The following is a 19,283-nucleotide window of genomic DNA, read 5'->3' on the forward strand; positions in this document are numbered from 1 at the left end:
AGTTCTTTTCATTATGACTCCAATTTGATTCTGACCATGTTATTTTGTGACTACGATGGCAGGGCCATCAGTATTAATTCAAGGATATGGAATAGCCCAAGTTCCCCTTGCCAAATGGCACCTTGATTACTGTCACAGAACTCTCTACGCTCCTAGGGCAAATCGCACCTATGAATAGCCAACGGATCCCATGCGAAAACACATGTAGAGAACGAAAATGAGTTCCTTTGCAATACCTCTAACGATTGCGAACAAAGGCACATCTTAGAGAAGTTTATGTGTCTCTCTAGTGGACTCTATGTCACTATTCTAGCTATTAAATTCAATAAAGTTATGAGAGAATATCTCTTGGATTTAGACACATGTTGGCTTTGTCACTACAGAATAGGTCATTCTGGTCATGATATGATGATCCGTCTACTAAAGTCTTCACACGAATATCCATTCTCTCGAGCGAAATGAAGCATGAATCAAAAGTTGATTCCTAGACTAAGTGTGACCGCCGCCTTTGCCTTTGGCACCGCCGCCGTCCACCGCCAGCCTAGGACTGGCACAGTCCCTATCCATGACGCCATGGATGGCGTTCATCATGGTGATGGCACCCTAGGTGATGCTACAATCACCGACTTTTCTTCAAATAGCGTTTCAAACGCTCAGGCCTAACCAAAATCCTCATTGGTTGCTTCTAAAGCCTCTCGCTCATTTTACAAAGCCTGTTCCCTAGGAAAATTAGGACTGAGACCGTCCTATGCAAAGGATATAAAAATACTCATTCTGTTCTTACATAGAGTCCGTGGGGATTCTGTGGCCTAGTTCAACCAACTTGCGGACGTTTAAATATCTCATGATGTTGGCTAACAAGCCACGCTGGTCACGTGTTGTGCCATTGTCCATTTGTAATGCTACTTATACTACACTCCTAGCACATATCATATGACAACGGGCTCACTCCCTGGATCATCCTATTCAGTCAATTGGATTTGACGTTGCTAGAGAGTTTACATCAAATACTTTCGATGGTTATTGCAATGGGATTGATGTTTGACATCATATTCCCATGAATACACCCAAATGGTCTCGCGGAAATGACTACGATGGTAGCCCGGATATTGGTAATGCGCACCAATCTCCTTATATCCGCTTGGGGTGATGTAATATCGCATGTAGCTATGCTAATTCGTCTCCTTAAATTAGAGATATTCTCGGAGATATTTATAGATATCCGATTAATTGTACGGTTATCTTTCCTTGTACAACTCTGATTCTATGTCTTGTAATCCTCTATATAAAGAGGCCCCTATTATCAATGAAAGTACGACTCAATTCTCTCCCAATTCAGTTTTCCTTAAACAGTTGCTATCCCTTCCAATTAACTTATGGCTTTTGGTTATAACCTTACTAATTTCAGGAGAGTCCTATGAGCCTATATTTACCATCATTTGTTGTATGGATGAGTAAGCAATATTTTACATACAACTACTAAAACAAAAATATTCACCCCACCAGAAGCTGCCGTGAGTATGTTCAGGTGGTGCGATCACATAAGGCCTCTAATTTTCAGAGGACTCTGTGTTTTGAATACTATATATATATATATAGGGCTCCCACTAAGGGATCCCTTTTTTTGGTCTTTTATAGGGATAGGCATTAGACCAACTTTTAGATCATATTTTCACATCTTAACCGTTCAGTTTTTAGGCCCTACTGTATAGATCACTTCTGAAAATTTTCAGCCAAATTGGTGATCGTTAAGGCATCCAAAACTGCAATTTACATGAACGGACCGAATCTGTCGAACCGGAACCGTTCGTGTTTATAATGGTAAATTGCAGTTTTGGATGCCTTAACGATCATCAAATTGGCTGAAAATTTGCAGAAGTGATCTATACATTAGAACCTAAAAACTGAACGGTTAAGATGTGAAAATATGATCAAAAAGTTGGTATAATGTCTATCCCTATAAAAGACCAAAAAAAGGGATCCCTCACTAGAAGGGCCCTGTATATATATATATATATATATATATATATATATATATATATATATATATATATATATATAACCGTAGTTAAAAAAAAAATTTGCACAAACATATGCGGAGGTGTTTATGTAGTCCGCTTGGTAAAGGCCTCCACGCCTTTTCTTCCTTGTCACTAGTTTGAATATTCCTATGATGTTCTTATTCTTGTTTTTTGTTTTGTTCTATGGGCACGTGATTCTTGAAATTGATTTCTCTAATGAATTGTAAAGTTCATTATCGTTATGAATGTATTAGGAGTTATAGTCTTGTGTTCAACATTATTTGAAAATTTCTTAGTTATATTGGTTAGTTGTTCGAGGATAATTTTACATTATTGAGTGATCTTCTCATAAATTTTTTTTTTTTCGATTCGTTTTTTTGTTTTTGAAGTCATTATGCAATGAACATAAGGCCTCAGTCAAATTTTTGAACTATGCCTCTCAGTTCTCAAGATCGGCCCTACACTCATCAACTTTCTCTCTAAAAATTCTCCAAGTATGTTCTTTTTTGTAGCCAAAGAAAGGTGTTCATTTAGTGGAGTTTTGAGTTCCTTCAATTTGTGTAAATTCGTATAAGCCATACAACTTATTGTTTGACTGTTGTAATTTAGAGGAGATAAGTCAAGAAGATTTTTGTTACACCAGTATTATTCCCCATCTAGCTTGATTCTCAAATTATAATTATAGTTTTTTATTTTAATTTCACCGTCACTAAATATTCATATGCATACTAGATGAGGTTGTTTGTAAAACGTTTGGGGATGAGATAAAAAGGTTGTGAAACGTGTATACATTTATAATAGAATCATATACAGGACATTTTGCATCAGTTTGTCCTTTTTTTTTTTAAGAATAGATAAATTTCATTACTTATCCATGGCCAAAAGGCACGTACATCAGATGCTATCTTATACCAAAATCATAAATGGCACAAGCCGCCAAGCAAAAGACAGGTAACCCTCATTGTTAACAAATGCGCTCTATTATTGAGCCTAAAAACAAGAAAACAAATCCTCACCACCTACTTCCCTTTGAGTAGTAACCTAGTCGCCTAGAGACCTCAATTTGTGTACAACTAGAGGAACTAAGATGCAAGTAGTAAAAGACCATACTTCTAGTTAGGGCTGGGATTGGGCTCGGCCCGTGTAAAATTTATAGGGCCCGGACCCAGACCGGAATTTTCGGGCAGGACCTAAATAACATTTTTTCAGTTTTTGGCCCAAACCGTTTTTTTTTTTTGGCCGGCTTTTTGGGCCCTAAAGGTCTAAAAAAAAAAATACAATAGATCTGTTTTCAGATCTGCCCCAAACCCAAATTCTTCCACCTCCCACCTAACTACCACCATCCAAAGTCCGGGTTAGTACAGATAGATCATTAATTAGTATACAAAATAATAAATTTATTGCTTGATGTGAACAAGGGTTCTGAGATTACTCAAGGAGGAGAAACCAAAAGCTGGGAGCAAGAACAGACATGGATGAAACCAGTTGAAAGGGAATCTCAACATATGCAGAGAGAAGGTGGCAGACCAAGTGAAAAAATCAACTAAGAACCGTTCAATTACAAAGGAAGGGAGCGCGAGAGGGGTACTGGGGGGCTAGGAATCTCTCTAATAAACAATTGGTCTGATCGGAAGGAGGACTAGGAAGAGAAGGGAAAAGAAAAGAAAAGAGAAAGGAGGCGTATGGGAAGAAGAAGAAGAAGAAGAAGAATATAAGAAGAGAGAAGAAAAAATTTAAAAAGGGAAGAAAATGAACAAGAAGAGACAGGAATCTCTTGAAAGAAAAGAAAGAAGAGGAGAACGTGTGAATGGAGAACAAAGAAGAGAGAAAATAATAAAATAGTTGTGACTAAAAAAAAAAAAAAATATCTAAGCAATTATACATGATTTGGGCCTTCGGGCTTTTTTTTCTTTCTAATTCTAAGGCCCGAGCCCGGCCCGTTATATAATGATTTCGGACCGGGTTTTATAAAACTGAAAAAAAATTTTAAAAGGCCCGGGACCGGGCCCGAACAGTTCGTGCCAGGGTTCAGGTTTTTGGGCTAAATGCCCAACCTACTTCTAGTGATAGGCAAGAAGAGTAGGAAAACTTAAAGCTTCCCTCTGCCCTTGTCTTTAGGGCTAGGATCAGTACCAGTAACTACAGAGTAAGAGAGTCACAAAGTTGCGACATTCGGCTTCTTGCTAGGGCAATGATTCTTATTCCTACTCCCAAGTACGAAGAAGTGAGCCTTGAAATTGCCTGACCTCTTCTTCAACATCACCAGAGTTACATCCATCTAGGTACGAAGGAAGTGAACCTTGAAGGCCGCAGGGTTGATAGGACGACTGGTCAGAGGCTTCCTAATTAAAAAAGATTTGGAAGACCAACGAACAGGGTCGCCACCAATTCTCCCCAGATCAAGAGCACTACCTCCCTCTGCAAGTGCAAGGGAGGCAGCAAAACTAGCGGTGATAGCATCAATGGTGGTCATGTGGCTGAGTGAGGATTGAGGGTGAGAGACGAAGAGAAGAAAGCTAGGAGAAGAGAAGACCTGCCATAAAGAGCTAGGGTGAGAGTGAAAATCTCTCCTAGGGTTTTCTTACTTTATTTTAATACATAACTGTTAGAACTTTGCGTCAGTTTGTCCTTACACATAAAGTGAGGGCCACTTAATAGGTTCAAATGCACAGGATTCATCTTTTCTGCCAATCTGTTCTTACACATAAAGTGAGGGCCACTTAATCTACCATTTTCGTAGTTGGAAACACAACATGAGGCCCCTGTCTCTACATTTGTCCAAATCCCGAAAGTGACGAAAGTGAGCCTTAATTGATGGTTGGCCAATTGGTTATGCATACCCCAACATAAAAGAACCAGAATATACATTAAAGAAAGGAGGGACATAACTTGTTTGGAATTGCTAAAAATTGTGTGATGGAATTCTAGAATATAAAAGGGAGACAGAACCATTGTAGCATTAACTAATGAAAGGGTACTCAAGTTCAACACTAACATGAGTTGTTTGTTACATTGCTTATTTGCTTATTTGTGAAGGGAGTAATATATGTGTTCATGTCGAATAGTCTTCTAATCACCGACTCCCTATTGTCTTTTATTAAGTTCTTATTAGAATTTTAGTATGTTTTCCTTTTACGTATTATGTAATGTCTAATAGTTTTGCAATCAAGATTTAATCTGCCGCTTCTAAAAAATTAAATTTATATCACTAAATTAAAGTATTATGCATGAATTTCAAGTACGTTGTGGATTTTACACTTGTTTTTAATTCATTAACTAGCCATTCTTGTGTGTGTGTAAAGCCGTTCAAAAGAGGATGTATGCACAGACCTAAAGTGCGGACGTCCCTCCTCCAGCCTCTATCAGGCGGCGATGGAAGCACTGCAGTTACCGGAACCAAACCAGGCTCGATGTCGAGCCTCTGCTTATCACTGGAATCGTTGATGAAGAGTTCGAAGTCAATCTCGATGGGCTTCCATGGTGTCTGGCGAGCTCACCGCGCACACCTTCGATTCCGATCAGCTGAGCCTTCGCCTTGATGGTAACGCCGTTCTGGATGTCCAAAGGGTTCGTCCGACAACCACAACGCCTAAAATCGCTGCCTGATCGAGGCTGGAGGGGGACGTCCGCACTTTTACATCTGTGCGGACGTCCGCTTCTGAGCTAGCCTGTTTTATATATATATATATATATATATATATATTATTTATCCAGAGCGAGGCCTCACTCTCAAATTAAAGTGCGAGGTTAGAGTTTATGGTCACTTTTTGGTCTCATATCCACATCACGACCGTTCTGTTTTTTTGTGCTAATGTATAGATTATCTCTGCAAAATTTCAGCCAAATTGATGATCTTTAAGATATCTAACTCACTTAAACTAATGGACGAACTGAATCTGTCCAACTTGAACTGTACTGGCTTTAAGGCAGTCATCAATGCCTTAACGACCATCAATTTGGCTGAAATTTTGCAGAGATGATCTATACATTAGTACCTCAAAACTGAACGGTTGAGATGTGGATATAAGACCAAAAAGTGATCCTAAACTCTAAAAGCGCACTTTAATTTATATATATAAATATGAGGATTGGAGCTTTGAAAGGAGCTCAAGAAATTCAGAATGGGTTTCTCTGATGAGGAATTTCTGGTGAAATCATATACTGAAAAGCCTATGAAGTCTAACAATAGCTATATGGAACAAGCTATAGTTTTTATCGATCTTAAGCAAGATAGAAACATGACGCGACTGTTTCAAAACCTCAAGTTCTTCAGTCGGCCATTTATTTCTACACAGCCCCACACATTCACCTAACCATCTAACACAATCCAAAATTTATTTCTTTTCCTTCCGATTTCTCTTTAACTTTCTTTGCCTACCCTTTCGGCTTTTTTGTTCCATCAACACCTTTGGTGACTCAGAAACACACCTCCTAAAGACCCGTTCAACAGTGTTTACCTTATTCAAACATGTTACCATATTTAATCTAGCTCAGAAATTTCAGAACCAACAGCAAAATCTAAAGGCACATGATCCAGTCCCTCCCAGCTGCATTTACTTCCTCGTGTTTCCACATTCCCTTATTGTCTGCACCTGATTTTCCTATCATAATAACTTCATTCATACCCAAACATAATCCAAGGAAAAATCAGAAAACAAAGACCTAGCTATTACTGGGTTCCTATTTATACTGCATTATTAACTATAATCTTCTTGTAGTTTGTGCCATTCTTAAACCAACTCCTCTTCCTTCCCTCTCTTATATTTGGTGAAATGGGGAAAAGGCGTGATCGTGTTCTGGTAGTGACATGGTTGTTGCTTTTACTGATGCTCATCCTTCTGGTTGGGAACACTCAAAGCTCAAGACCCCTTCTACCAGATGAGCGTACTAACAAAGTTTACAAGGTGATGAAGAAGCCCAACAACAGAAACTCTGATCAGAATTCATCGTCGGTGCAGCGTAGTTTCTTCGCATTCTTACCCAAGGCGACTCCAATCCCGCCATCCGGTCCTTCGAGGGAGCACAATGGTATTGACTTAGAAAGCTCATCACAACTCTCCCCTTGAAGATATGTATTCACATATTCATACTTGATTATTATTAGTTTGATCTACAAAGCTAGCTATAGCTAGCTTCTGATGATTTCTCTTCTTCATGATCTTATTGATAGGGTAATGTACATGGGTTTTAATGATGGATACGTATATTTTCCCGGATTATATTTAGTTTTTTTTCTTTTGATTTTTATAAACAGCTAGCTTACCAAGTTTGTTTATGGATATGGATTTGTCTCCTCCTAACAACTCGATCAGTTTAATGCAATATATACGTATCTTTCATACAGACTAGAAGCTGCTACTGTAAATTGTCTGTGACACAGAAGTAGTACTGCTAAGCACTAAACAATTTTTGGATTTTGAATAGTGAATTATATCTTGTACGACGTGTGTGAAAGATACGCAAAGTGCCTATACTTGGCTACTCCCTACTGAACTCATGTATTGCTGCAGTGCTGCATATACTAAAAATTGAGGGAGAGTAAATCCATCCAAAATCTATTGACAAGAGCGATTGACGTCCTCTAGTCACAAACTCACAATAGGTGGCATGTCATGATCTCATTTTATGTCATTCATCTGATTTCGAGTGTATTATAAAGCAACCGAAATTATATCGTACACTGGTTGTATGATATACATGCACCACGTTACAGCGTCTATTTTGAAGTTGTTGTCACAAATAATATCTGAATTTTACACGATCGAAAAATTTAGGCTGCAATCTTAAAGTGATCAAACTTAATACTAGTGTTTTTATCATGTATAGTTTTGAACTCTTAAAATGATTAACCCTAATACTAGTATGCAAAACAAGACTTTTTCTTTGGAAGGGTTTTCAAACTCGAAGTACGTGGGAAAGCATTGAAGAGGTCGATCATGAAATGAGAAATTTCCAGTTGCAACAATATTTTTTTTTTTTTCAAACACAAGGGAAGACTATATATCCACTTAGCTTGACTTCTAATGCATAAGATACGTGTATCATTATTTCAAGTACACCGAAGTCTCTTCCATCCACATGAAGACAAGCATTCTAAGTCTAACTTGGTGACTGCGTTTTTGGAGAACCAACAATATAAGATCATTGCTAGCAGCAAGCCATTTCACATCATGCATTAAATTCAAACCCACCATGCAGTAAAAGAAAGAAAGAGCCATGTGAGACCTTGAAATTGAAGTTAGAACTGGTCGTTCTCAAATGTCAGAAGTCAAGGGTTGTGACCCCTTCAGGGTTTGGTTGAAGCTTGAAACAAATAGGGACCCTGCAGCATGCGGACAAGTTTTTACTTTCCTCTGTAGAATTGATGGTCGGTAGGGTTAGCAAAATCACTTTATTATATATCTAAACATTTGATTTCAGGCTGGTTCAATTATTTGATCTTTGATGCTGTCAAAACTGTTACCATTATTGGAGCTCTCGCATATTTTATTTTTTTTGGATAGATGGGGCCAAAAGGCATGAAAAAACAAACAACTAAATATCACAAATTACAGTCCTAAATGTAGGACTTGCACACAAATCATCAAGCAATGCATTGATAACTTGCGGAGGAGGTTGCTCTATGAAATGCACTCCAAGATCAGCACCAACACCATCTTTAGACAGCAAATCAGTAACCAAGTTTATTTCCCGATAAACATGTTGAATGTCACAACTCAAGAACTGTCCCTGCAAAAATTGACAGCTGCATAAAACTGACCGAAGAGGATGTAGGTCATTAACCCCATTGTTGATTAAGTTCACTAAAACCTCATAGTCACATTCAACAATAAGATACTCGCAGCGATTTTTGCTAGCCAATTGTAGACCAAGTAAGAGCCCCCAAGCCTCAACTTGTAAAACAGATCCATTACCAAGACTAGCATTACCAAGACTAGCAGAAAAGCCAGCTCTCGCATATTCTGCTTCGGCTTCGATTTTGCCTACTGAGTTTCAGAAATTTTGACCCCCAAATCGTATGGAGTCTTCTATGGGCGATGTCAAACTGGTTTTCTCCTGGTTTAAGAGTTGTTTTCTTGCTAGTGATTTCGTAGCATAGCTTCTCCTGAGGTGAAGACTCATGATTCTTTATATGTAGGCTCGAAAAATGCCTGAATCTTTGGATGTAACTTGCTCATCTTTTAACCTCAATCTTTCACGTTTTCCTCTTCCATGCAAGGAAGTTCAGGGATTCTTGTGGTCTGGTGCTCTATTCACACCCATAATGTTACACATTTGCTCCAAGCATTTTTTTTTTTTTTGGTCTGAATTTGCTGTAAGCATAAGGAAAGAAAAGATGCAACTTTTTAAATAGATTATAGAAGTGCAAACAGCAAAATCAAAAAAACCCTACAATTATATTGACAAGAAAGAAAAATTAAGGGGCAATTGAAAGCAACTTTCTTTTGCTGAATTTGTCTCATAAATAAAGAGTTTATATACACTACAATACAACTGCTGTATAAAGGGTAGATACCCAGAAAATAATTTTTAAAAGGAGAAAAAATGGGCGAAAGTGGGAAAGCCTCAAAATGTGAAAAAGAAAAAAGGCAAAAGAGGTGTTTTGCTTCCCTTGATACCGACTCTTGCTTCGCCATAAAATACCATCAGATGATTGATACAAAATGTGTTAATGGAGGACTTTCCTCCCTCCCTCCCCGCTAGGGTTGTTGGGATGCAGGTGAGAGAGCTCCATCCGATCTACGCGCTGCTGAGCCAGAAACTGAAGACTTGTCCGATCCACGGACGTTGTACTTCTCGTACACTTTTTCGCGATTCTCAGACCACCAAATCTCTGCTTGGTGTTCTCCAAATCTTCTCCGGCTGCAAATGCATTTACATATTGTTAGAGCAATCTATTCATGAAAATAGTTAATGCAATAATTTATATTTGTGCTGCACAACCCTCAGTCTCTAAGCGAGAGATCATTGGCCTCCAATCTGACTAGAAGCCTGATGCAGAGAGGTATTAGAGGATGATAACAATAAAATAGATAATCAAGACTACCTGAAGCGCACTCGTTTGAGATCTCTAGTTCCATCACGAAGAGCCACAAGAGTTATGTAAACACCAGGCTCATATTGTTCAATCCATTCTGCCTCAACTGTATTACCAGTAACAGCCAATGCAGAATTCCTAGATCTCGTACCATTCTCCCCATCTTGAAAAGGCCCAGAGTCCTTGCCATCAACAGCCACCGACAGATTACTACCAACTGACTGAAATGATCCGCCACCATTGGGCAGTCTATCTAGTGCATTTACCATCCCATTGGAGGTCACCAGCTCCCTATTGTGTTGCACGTTAGTTTCATTCGTTCCTACTGAATCCCTGGGTGAATGAGTCTGCCCTAGACTTCCGTTTACTGTAGTTGAGTCGATTCCCATGGAGGAAATTAAGTAAGAATTGCTCATTGAACTTGATCTTGAATGGTTATCTCCATCTGGATAGTGAATGCCATTTGACTCCAAACCATAAGATGGATATGCCTGCTTTATGCCCTCAGTATCATAAACCCCAGGTGGCAGCCTTTCAGCCAAATCCTTGAGCTGAAATCATTATTACTGATGATCACTACGACAGCCAGCATATTTTAAAATTCATCCAAAGTTCAAAATAAAGAATATGTATTCAGCTATTCAAATAATAAATAGAGAGAATGTCTCGACAAAATCTGAAAAGCTCGTATCATGGCCTGTAATTGCTATTTGCTAGAGCTTCATATATAGATGAGAACTGAACATAAACCATGGGTATATTAGTCGTACACTATTCTTCTCTGAATAAAGTTTACTTATATTTAGTTTAATTCTTAAATAAGACCAGCTGGATGTAATATTTACCCAATATTCACACGAAATGAAGACCATTAATGAACTGAGAAAATATAAGTGTATATATAAAGAAATGACCTGTGCAGTTAGTGACTTTATAACTTCTTTAGCCGCTTTAGATTTCGCAGATTCCTCTGCAGCCACTGTCATAGCTTCTTGAGCTTTCTTTGTTGAATTCTGAAGCTCTACTTCTTGAAGTTCACATCTCTGTCTCAGGCTATCAACCTTTCCATATATTTAGTAAACAATTATTAAAATATGATAATGTCAATGACTCAAGCAGGAAAGGCCCTAACCGTCCTACAACTTGTATATAAAAATAACAAAAAGAATACTGCAAATATAAGCTTTATACCTGTGAACGTAACTTTAGCACTTCCTGATTCAAAAGCTCATTAGTTTTCTTCAAACTATCTGCGATACTTTTTGAGAAGGAAAGTCCAGATGTTGTAGGAACAGGAGTTGCAAAACGAGGAGGGCTTGGTCTCCTTGAGAAAGGCGACACAGACCTCGAACTTACTCCAGATGGTGTAAGAACTGGTTTGGGAACTGTTCGTCTCAGATCAACAGCAGCTGACATAACTACATCCTTTAATTGCAACAGCGAAGGTGCTTGAGAGGAGCGAACAAGAGAAAATGTCTCAGCTTTCTTTCCTTGCTTGGCTGCTTTGCTATCTAATTGCTTTATCAAATCCACGTTTGAAGGTACAGCAGACTTGTATAATCTTATGTCAGCCTTGTCCAATCTGTCCTTGTTCTCACCAGACAAGCGAGGTATAACATTCTTTCTATTATTACTACCAGGTTCTAACACCTTGTTCAATTTCACATAACAAGAATCACACACTCGATACGGTTTTCCAGGATTAGGAGACAGTGCTGCTCTTGTTGCTTTTCTGGAACTACATGAATGGCAGTGCACGAGTCCACAATTATAGCAATTATGCCTCTTCCTTGTAAATCCAAAAGCCTGTCTACAAGCAGAGCACTGTGACTGCTCAGCACCAGATACCCATTTGTGAAGACATATAGCTGCTGTATAGTGTGAACCACAACCAATATATTTCACATGTCTATCCTTCAAACCTTCGACCATAGTCGGTGTTTTTCGATCCTCAACATCACCATGCCCCAACCTCCCATTAGCACCTTTTCCCCATGTATAAACTTCATTTCTGGATGTTAATACTGCTACATGATATGCACCACAAGCAATTTCTTCAATACATTCCCCGGAAAGTTTGTCATCCACTAAGCAAGGTATTTTTCCATCAGAATTGGGATTTCCGAGCTGACCATAAACAGTACTACCCATTGTAAAGACATGCCCTGATGTTGTCAAGCCAACAGTTAAACTGTGCCCGCAAGCAATTTTGTGAAAATTGTAATCAATAAGGGCTGGAACACACGTCGGTTTAAGCCGGGCTTCCTTGTCTCCATGTCCAAGACGATTTTTATCTCCATCACCCCAAGTAAACAATTTACCTGATGAAATACTGGCACTAGATTGTGTTGCAATAACCTCTACTACAGCAGCAGTGTGCCATACCCCACATGCAACAGCAATTGTCCTCAAACCTGTTAGGGAATCTACTTCTCTCGGATATGAAACATTTTCTCTGTCTCCATGGCCTAAGACACCAAATGTTCCATCACCAAATGTAAAAAGTTTCCCCGTTGATGTCACCAAGGCCGTATGCCATGGACCACAAGATACAGAAGCAACTTGAAGTCCCTCAAGAGGACCTGAAATTCTCTTTGGTATCCAGTGACTGACATCAGTGCCATGACCAAGAAGCCCAGCATTGTGTGTACCATCTCCCCACGTATAAAGTTCCCCAGCCATTGTAACAGCACAACTATGAAATTCTCCACACGCCGCAAAATCAACACTAGTAGCTGCTAGAGATTCAACTAGACGGGGTTGAGCAACATCCTTCCCCACACCATGGCCAAGTCGTCCCCCAGATTCTTCACCCCATGTAAAAACTTCACCTTGTCTTGTGACCAAGGCTGCATGCTTGACCCCACAGGCTATATGATGTACATCCAAAACAACATTGGACTCTAATGGCCTAGGAACAAGCACATCTGCTCGGGGACTCAAATAATTTACATTTTTATCAGCTCCAATCTTAACGACACTATCACAAATGACCTCACCCCATATGTATACATCACCTAGAGCATCACAATCATCGGGTGCAGAACCATGACTTGAAGTGCTGGGAGCACTTGAAACACTAACTCGAAATGCATCTGAACCGGATCCTTTTACTTGCATATTTGTCTGGTCTGATGCTACATGTGACCTCTCAGAGACCGGAGAATTGTCAGGCGGAAAACTCTTTGGTGAAGTATTTGGTTTGAAACTGACAGAAATCTCAGGAGACCCAATATCTCGTGTACCACTAACTGAACTATCACTAGGGCTATTTGATGTCAAGTCTCTGCTATCCTGAAATTAATTTACCAAGGGGCATTATGAGAAAACAGCCATTTAACAGGTGGATTTACACATAAAAATATAAGAGAGCATACTCTAACCAAAACTTCAAGAAAAACACATGCATCCATATGTAATGTGTGTGTGTGTTGACAAAATCAATTTCTATACGTCCTACAACAACATATATCAATTAAATCATAAAGATAGTTGGGTGAATCATTAATAAGAAACTACACCTTCAAAAAAATAAATAAAAAGGAGAGCTGAAATTAACAAGGGAACCAGTTATACACTAATTTAAGTTGATAAAGGTGAAATCTTTTTGGGCATAGAATTTGATTGCTTAATAAAAGTGTCTGAGAGATAATGTTTCTCAACTTCAGCTAAAAATTCTGTAAACAGCATATTTATGCATATATAGATCAGCTCAATCCAGGACACCCTACGAAGTATAAAAGTCAATCACATAAAGGTTTCAATGAATGTATATTACATCAAGGTACAAGCCTCCATCACTCCATCCATCAATTTTGGAGCGGCCACCTCTACCAGAGGATATAAGTGCTTTGAGGCCAGCAATCCACACTTCTGCCTCGACTTTATCCTTGCAAATCTGGAAGAAGAAAAAAAATTAATAATAAATCTTACTATTTTTAGTAGGAAATGGCAAAAATGAACTTACAGCTCGAATATAGAACTTTGGCCACTAACCAGATCAAGGGAACGCTTTCCGTTATTATATATAAGAGAAAAAGATAAATAATCCTTTTCAGGACGCAGATATCGTTGGAAAACGGCCTGTCATAAATTTGAGAAAAATTAAATTAGAATAAGTGACCTAGACGAGTTACCAAAAAATATCCTGCAGTAATTCACATTGGTCATGTAGAACATAGTAAAGCATCGAGTATTTTAGTAATAAGTAGTATCAAATTAAAATCATAATGAGATATTAGATATAAAATTTAAAAAGTGATATCAAATATCTCACAGTTCTTTGCCCAGGAATAATTCTTGAGACAGAAGCTAACTTCAAAGTTCTTTCTCCACTACTCGAAATCCAGATCAAAGATGATTCGTCCTGCCATTACGAAAAACAGTTGTAAGTGGAAAATGAAGGGCATTTAAAGAGTAAAACAAGGATCAAATTACGATAGACACAACCACAGGCCATGACAACACAGGGGCCCAGCATGAGTTTTACCTAAGCAAATGATAAAACATAGATATCCAGAACTTAGCTATAATGTTAAGGTTAATGGACATTAAACATGCCCAAAACCTTACAAGATGCACAATTTTGGTTCCACATTCATGAAAAATCAATTATATGGGAATGTTATCTATTAGCTTCAACAGATTAAATTATCAGTTATCTGTTAAATATGAGGGTATATATACGTTAAAGGAGATTAATCTTTACTAGAAAGTTGCAAGGTGAGTCCAGTAAACAGACAAAGGGGTTACTTCTGTTTCAACCTTTATTATTCAGCAACCCTGCTTTGTTTCAATCCTTTTCTGGAATCATTTAATGAAATACCTCAATAAGGTCCTATTAGAGAAGCTTTAGATACAAACTTACGCTAGAGAGTCGAAATGGACAAAACTTAGGCTTTCCCTTACGACCATATTTCAGTAACTGAGCACCCTTCTTCAAAGCAATTATTGCCTGCACACAATTTAGAGATCATTGAGAACCATGAGAAAAATACCAACAGCTGATAGCTTTGTGTGTTATAAACTTACGATGACAAGCTATAGTAAAGAGATTCTCATAACCAAAATCAGTACTGAGAACTCGACTCATTCTTCTTAAATCATAATGTTAAAACGCAATGGCCTCATTCAAGCTTCCTAACATACTCTAGTTTCATTAACTGCTTCTCGTCCTGTGACTACCAACTCCTAAGTTGTTCAAAGGTATTCAGGACATATATGTCTGCTAAAAGTACTTTATATACTGTTAAAAATTGAACAATTTAAACCCTAAAGAGAAATGGAAATGTGGCAGCAACCGTAGCATGCAATGCCATTGTCATTAGACCAGTTGGGTGTATATCGACTTGACATCTGAGTATGTTGGTACTGTAACACATTTCCTAGGACCAAACACACTGACAATGTGAAGACAATGTGAATACAAATGTACATGGAAAAAATAACTAAGTCGGGAAATCTTGGGGCCTCTTTGGCCCTCTACAATTCCCCATTATTGAATCCATTCAGCAAGAAATGATCAACCCAGAACCTCGTAAATCAGAGCCTAGATACTTCCCAGTACTTCTAGATACTCTTCTCCAAGTATGAACTCAAAAAATGCCTCAGAGATTTGCTAAAAATAGCTACATATGTAAAGAACTCTCCACCGAAATTCAAGTTTTTGCATGTAAAAGAAGAAAAAACCAAAAAATAATCTCATAAATTCTCTGTATTTCTTGCATTTCCACCGATTCACAGGCACTCGTAGAAATAAAAAAGCACCGAAATCAAAAGACAAAAAAAAAAAAAAATTGAGAGGGGATAGAGAGAGAGAAAGAGACCTGGTCAATGTCACGGTTGGCATTCCCGTAGCTAGCAAGATCTGCCATTCCATGTGAGGGAAATTACCGTAACGCCACCACCCTGTCCGATCCCTCGCCGGAGCTCCGTTCATCATCTACCTTCCAACTCTCTCTCTCGCGTGCGCGTCCGTACTCTACCATCAACAACGCTCACTTCACCACCAACCCCCACCTCTCTTCTTCTTCTTCTCTCCCTCTCTCTCTCTCTCTCTCTCTCTCTCAGACCACACACTCTACAACAAGAAGCAGCCTCGTAGATCTACCCTAAGACCTCCATTTCCGAGCTCCGCCTGAAACGGTGGACTGCGCGTGGACTCAGGCGAGCTTCAATTTCAGGCAGGTTTGGCCGGTCGGAATTGCGGGGGAGAATTGGAAGAAACGACGTCGGAGAAAGGGAGGGGAACGTGACGGAGGAAACAGAGGAGAGAGAAAATCAAGTCCCTGGAAAAAAGAGAGAGAATTTAGGGGCACAGGGGCAGGGAGGTGGGGGTGGGGTGTCCTAGTCTCTGTAAAAAAGTACACTAGTCAAAGCTGTGGAACATTGAACAACGATAAATAAATCAAAATCGAATTTTAATTCTAATTTTAATTTTAACTTTCTTTACAATAGCTTAATGGCAAAACTCCACCCCTTTTTACAATAAGAAAAAAGTCGACAACTATTCCCCAAAATTTGAAAATGTGTTGCACATTGATGCTGCTCATCAGCATCTATATGAATTAAATCCACCCATTAGGGTAACGGCGGGATAGTTTGAGATGCTTTAGAGAGACATAAATTCTTTATTTTGTACTTGATTTTTAAAGACTTAACACGAAATGGAAGTATGAATAGATTTTAAAAGCAATTTTAGAATTTTGTTGTCTGCACCCGATATGGCCACCACGCTTAGCAAAGACGCAACAGTACCTTGAGGCGTGGAATAGAGAGAGCTTCTTTTAACATCGCTTCAATTTTTCGAGCATTTTCTGATACGCTCTTTATCAACTAGAATTTGCAAAGCTTAACCCTATGATTATGCACTTTGGGTTTTATTGTTTATCACAAAGGTTTTCAACAATTATAGCGGTCTGCTCATTTTACTTTGATGGTCTGCTCATTTTACTTTGATGGTCTCTCAATGAACCCTTTTGTCTCAGTTGCTAGAAATTGTGATAACGATTCTTATTAAAACTCACTAATAATCTTCCTTATCGCACTATTGCCAAGAACTCTTGAGTGAAAAGTCTCGATATCTAACTGTGACTTACAGCTTATAGTTGTTATCTAGAGGGAAGCGCTGAAATCGTTCCTATTGAGCCGTGTGTTGTAGCTCGTATAGATGAATATAGGCAGGGCGCTTGAACGAGATCTATTCTCGTAAGGTGAGAAAACTTAATGGGAAAGGGCCGAGCTAAATGATGAGTGCCTTCTTAGTCGAGTATTGTTGTTTGGGTACTTGTCTCAACAGTGGAACAAGGTAAACCATTTGGATTTTGCTGCGGGACTTCTCGACAGTGGCTATTATATTGTGGGACTTATTGATGGCGGTGATTACTTTGCGCTAATTCTTATCGTCGGATGTTTTATCACCGCTGTGGTGTTATTTCTTAATTAGGTTAAATATGTTTATTTTTATCTTAAGATAGTATAGTCGTCTGTATCACCAATCTAATGTTATTTGTTTAATCTTTGCATGTACACTTCTAACACCACGGTGTTATTTATTCATAATATAATTCTCTTTATTTAATATGCAGTATATTATTATCCCCCTTTTTGTTGTTCCCTCCAGGAGCATGAAAAACAAAAACAAAAAACAAAAAAAGAGAGGTATGAATAAGGTGTTCGAACCATCCATTATCATAGTTACTGAGATCCTGAACTTCAATTAATTCATTCTTGTCATAATTTTCCTCCAAATGGTGCAAATTATAAAGTTGCCCAAAAAAGTTGTAATATAAAGATTATAGAAGCAAATGTAATTAACAAGACAAGGAAGCAGTTGGGTTTTGGTGATCATTGAGTAGCTATATATGAAATTCTTTGATATAGGCAGGTGATAGCTTAATAGACAAGGGAACACAAGAAATTAACAAAAAGGGACAAAACCCGTGGATCCTTGATTTGATCTTGGGGGATCATATTCATATTCATATCACATCATATCCAAGTGCACTTTTTTCACAAAATTTAGGGAAATGACGTTTCATTTCAGAGACACATTACCTTAAGAATGTGATTACTATCTAGTTTATTACTCTCTGTGAGTTTGAGGATCTTTTTTCTTTTGTGCTTTTGAGAAGATAAGCCACCTTGAAATGACAAAGTAACAAACTTCAAAATATGTTTGATAATTTTGATGAGTCCCTTTTTGATTTGGTGGGTGAACTACTACTACTGCTCTGTTTTGTTCCTCATGTCTATAAATTTGATCAGATTATGATGATGGTGTTGGATCCCACAATCTAGAAGGACTAGAAATTAGAAATGTGCTTGAGGATGACCTTAATGGCTTAATCTTGAGACATATAGAGATTGCGGGTTTTGAACGTAATAGACTAAAGAAATGGGAAGTGGTACAGAAAGAAGAAAATTCTGAACGTTGGCAGCGGCACGTACACGTTCGAATCTGAAAGTTGGCTGCTCTTTTTTATTGCAAGCACTTTCAAGTTCCAACTGTTCTTGGAGACCTATAAAGAATTCTGTTATTCTTATGTTGTAGCAATTTTTTTTTTAATGTTTTTTTTTATGTGTTTAACTTATATTACACCAATCGGTAACGTAATGATAAGATAACTATTCTTAGGGCAACAAGGTTCTGAACGGCCTACATTCAAGGCTTGATATATTTTCGTCAACAACAATATGTAATTAGTTCTTTTGTAATGTTACTACTAATGATTAACAGTATTTCATTATTATGAACAAAGAAAAAGTTGCCAGGTAAAGTTAAAATTTTCATTTTGGTAAGCTTGTTGAGGTATTCTCATTCCTACTTGAGAACAATTAGCAAGTTGGAATGTTCTTCTTCCTCAAGACTGCATTTTCATGTGAATAGACCCCTTCACCTCTTAGTTGGTCGTTCCACACACGTCTTTATTTAGATACATGCCTAACGATAAGCCCCATGATTTCTTGCATCCTAGTTGATTTCTTCTTACTCTCACTATGCTATACTCGATCTCGTACACCTTAGTCCAACCAACATGAGCACGAGCAAAAAATAGATTATACCTCTAAATTAAGTATATATGAATTTAGTGATTTCTTTCCATAAAAATTAAATAAATCAAAACCAAAACACAATATTTTTTGTGGACATGGTGATTCTGGGATCACTTTTAGTTGTAAATCCCAAAAGCTACCAGGTGGCAGCTACGACAGTACTACTTTGA

The 19,283-nt window shown here is 38.2% G+C and overlaps 1 protein-coding gene across 1 annotated transcript; it reads right to left on the reverse strand.

Moving 5' to 3' along the window:
- Positions 1 to 9,421: 9,421 nt before the first annotated feature.
- Positions 9,422 to 16,408, reverse strand: LOC112168835 (PH, RCC1 and FYVE domains-containing protein 1). The gene is made up of 9 exons (XM_024305763.2): positions 15,885 to 16,408; positions 14,927 to 15,013; positions 14,336 to 14,425; positions 14,056 to 14,142; positions 13,838 to 13,957; positions 11,251 to 13,353; positions 10,974 to 11,120; positions 10,069 to 10,610; positions 9,422 to 9,884 (listed from the first exon to the last, which is right to left on the reverse strand). The coding sequence occupies exons 1-9, from the start codon at positions 15,930 to 15,932 to the stop codon at positions 9,722 to 9,724; spliced, it is 3,387 nt and encodes a 1,128-aa protein (XP_024161531.1). The 5' UTR covers positions 15,933 to 16,408; the 3' UTR covers positions 9,422 to 9,721.
- Positions 16,409 to 19,283: the final 2,875 nt, after the last annotated feature.

The sequence above is a fragment of the Rosa chinensis genome, chromosome 6 (genome assembly GCF_002994745.2).
Source record: "Rosa chinensis cultivar Old Blush chromosome 6, RchiOBHm-V2, whole genome shotgun sequence".
Classification (NCBI taxonomy): domain Eukaryota; kingdom Viridiplantae; phylum Streptophyta; class Magnoliopsida; order Rosales; family Rosaceae; genus Rosa; species Rosa chinensis.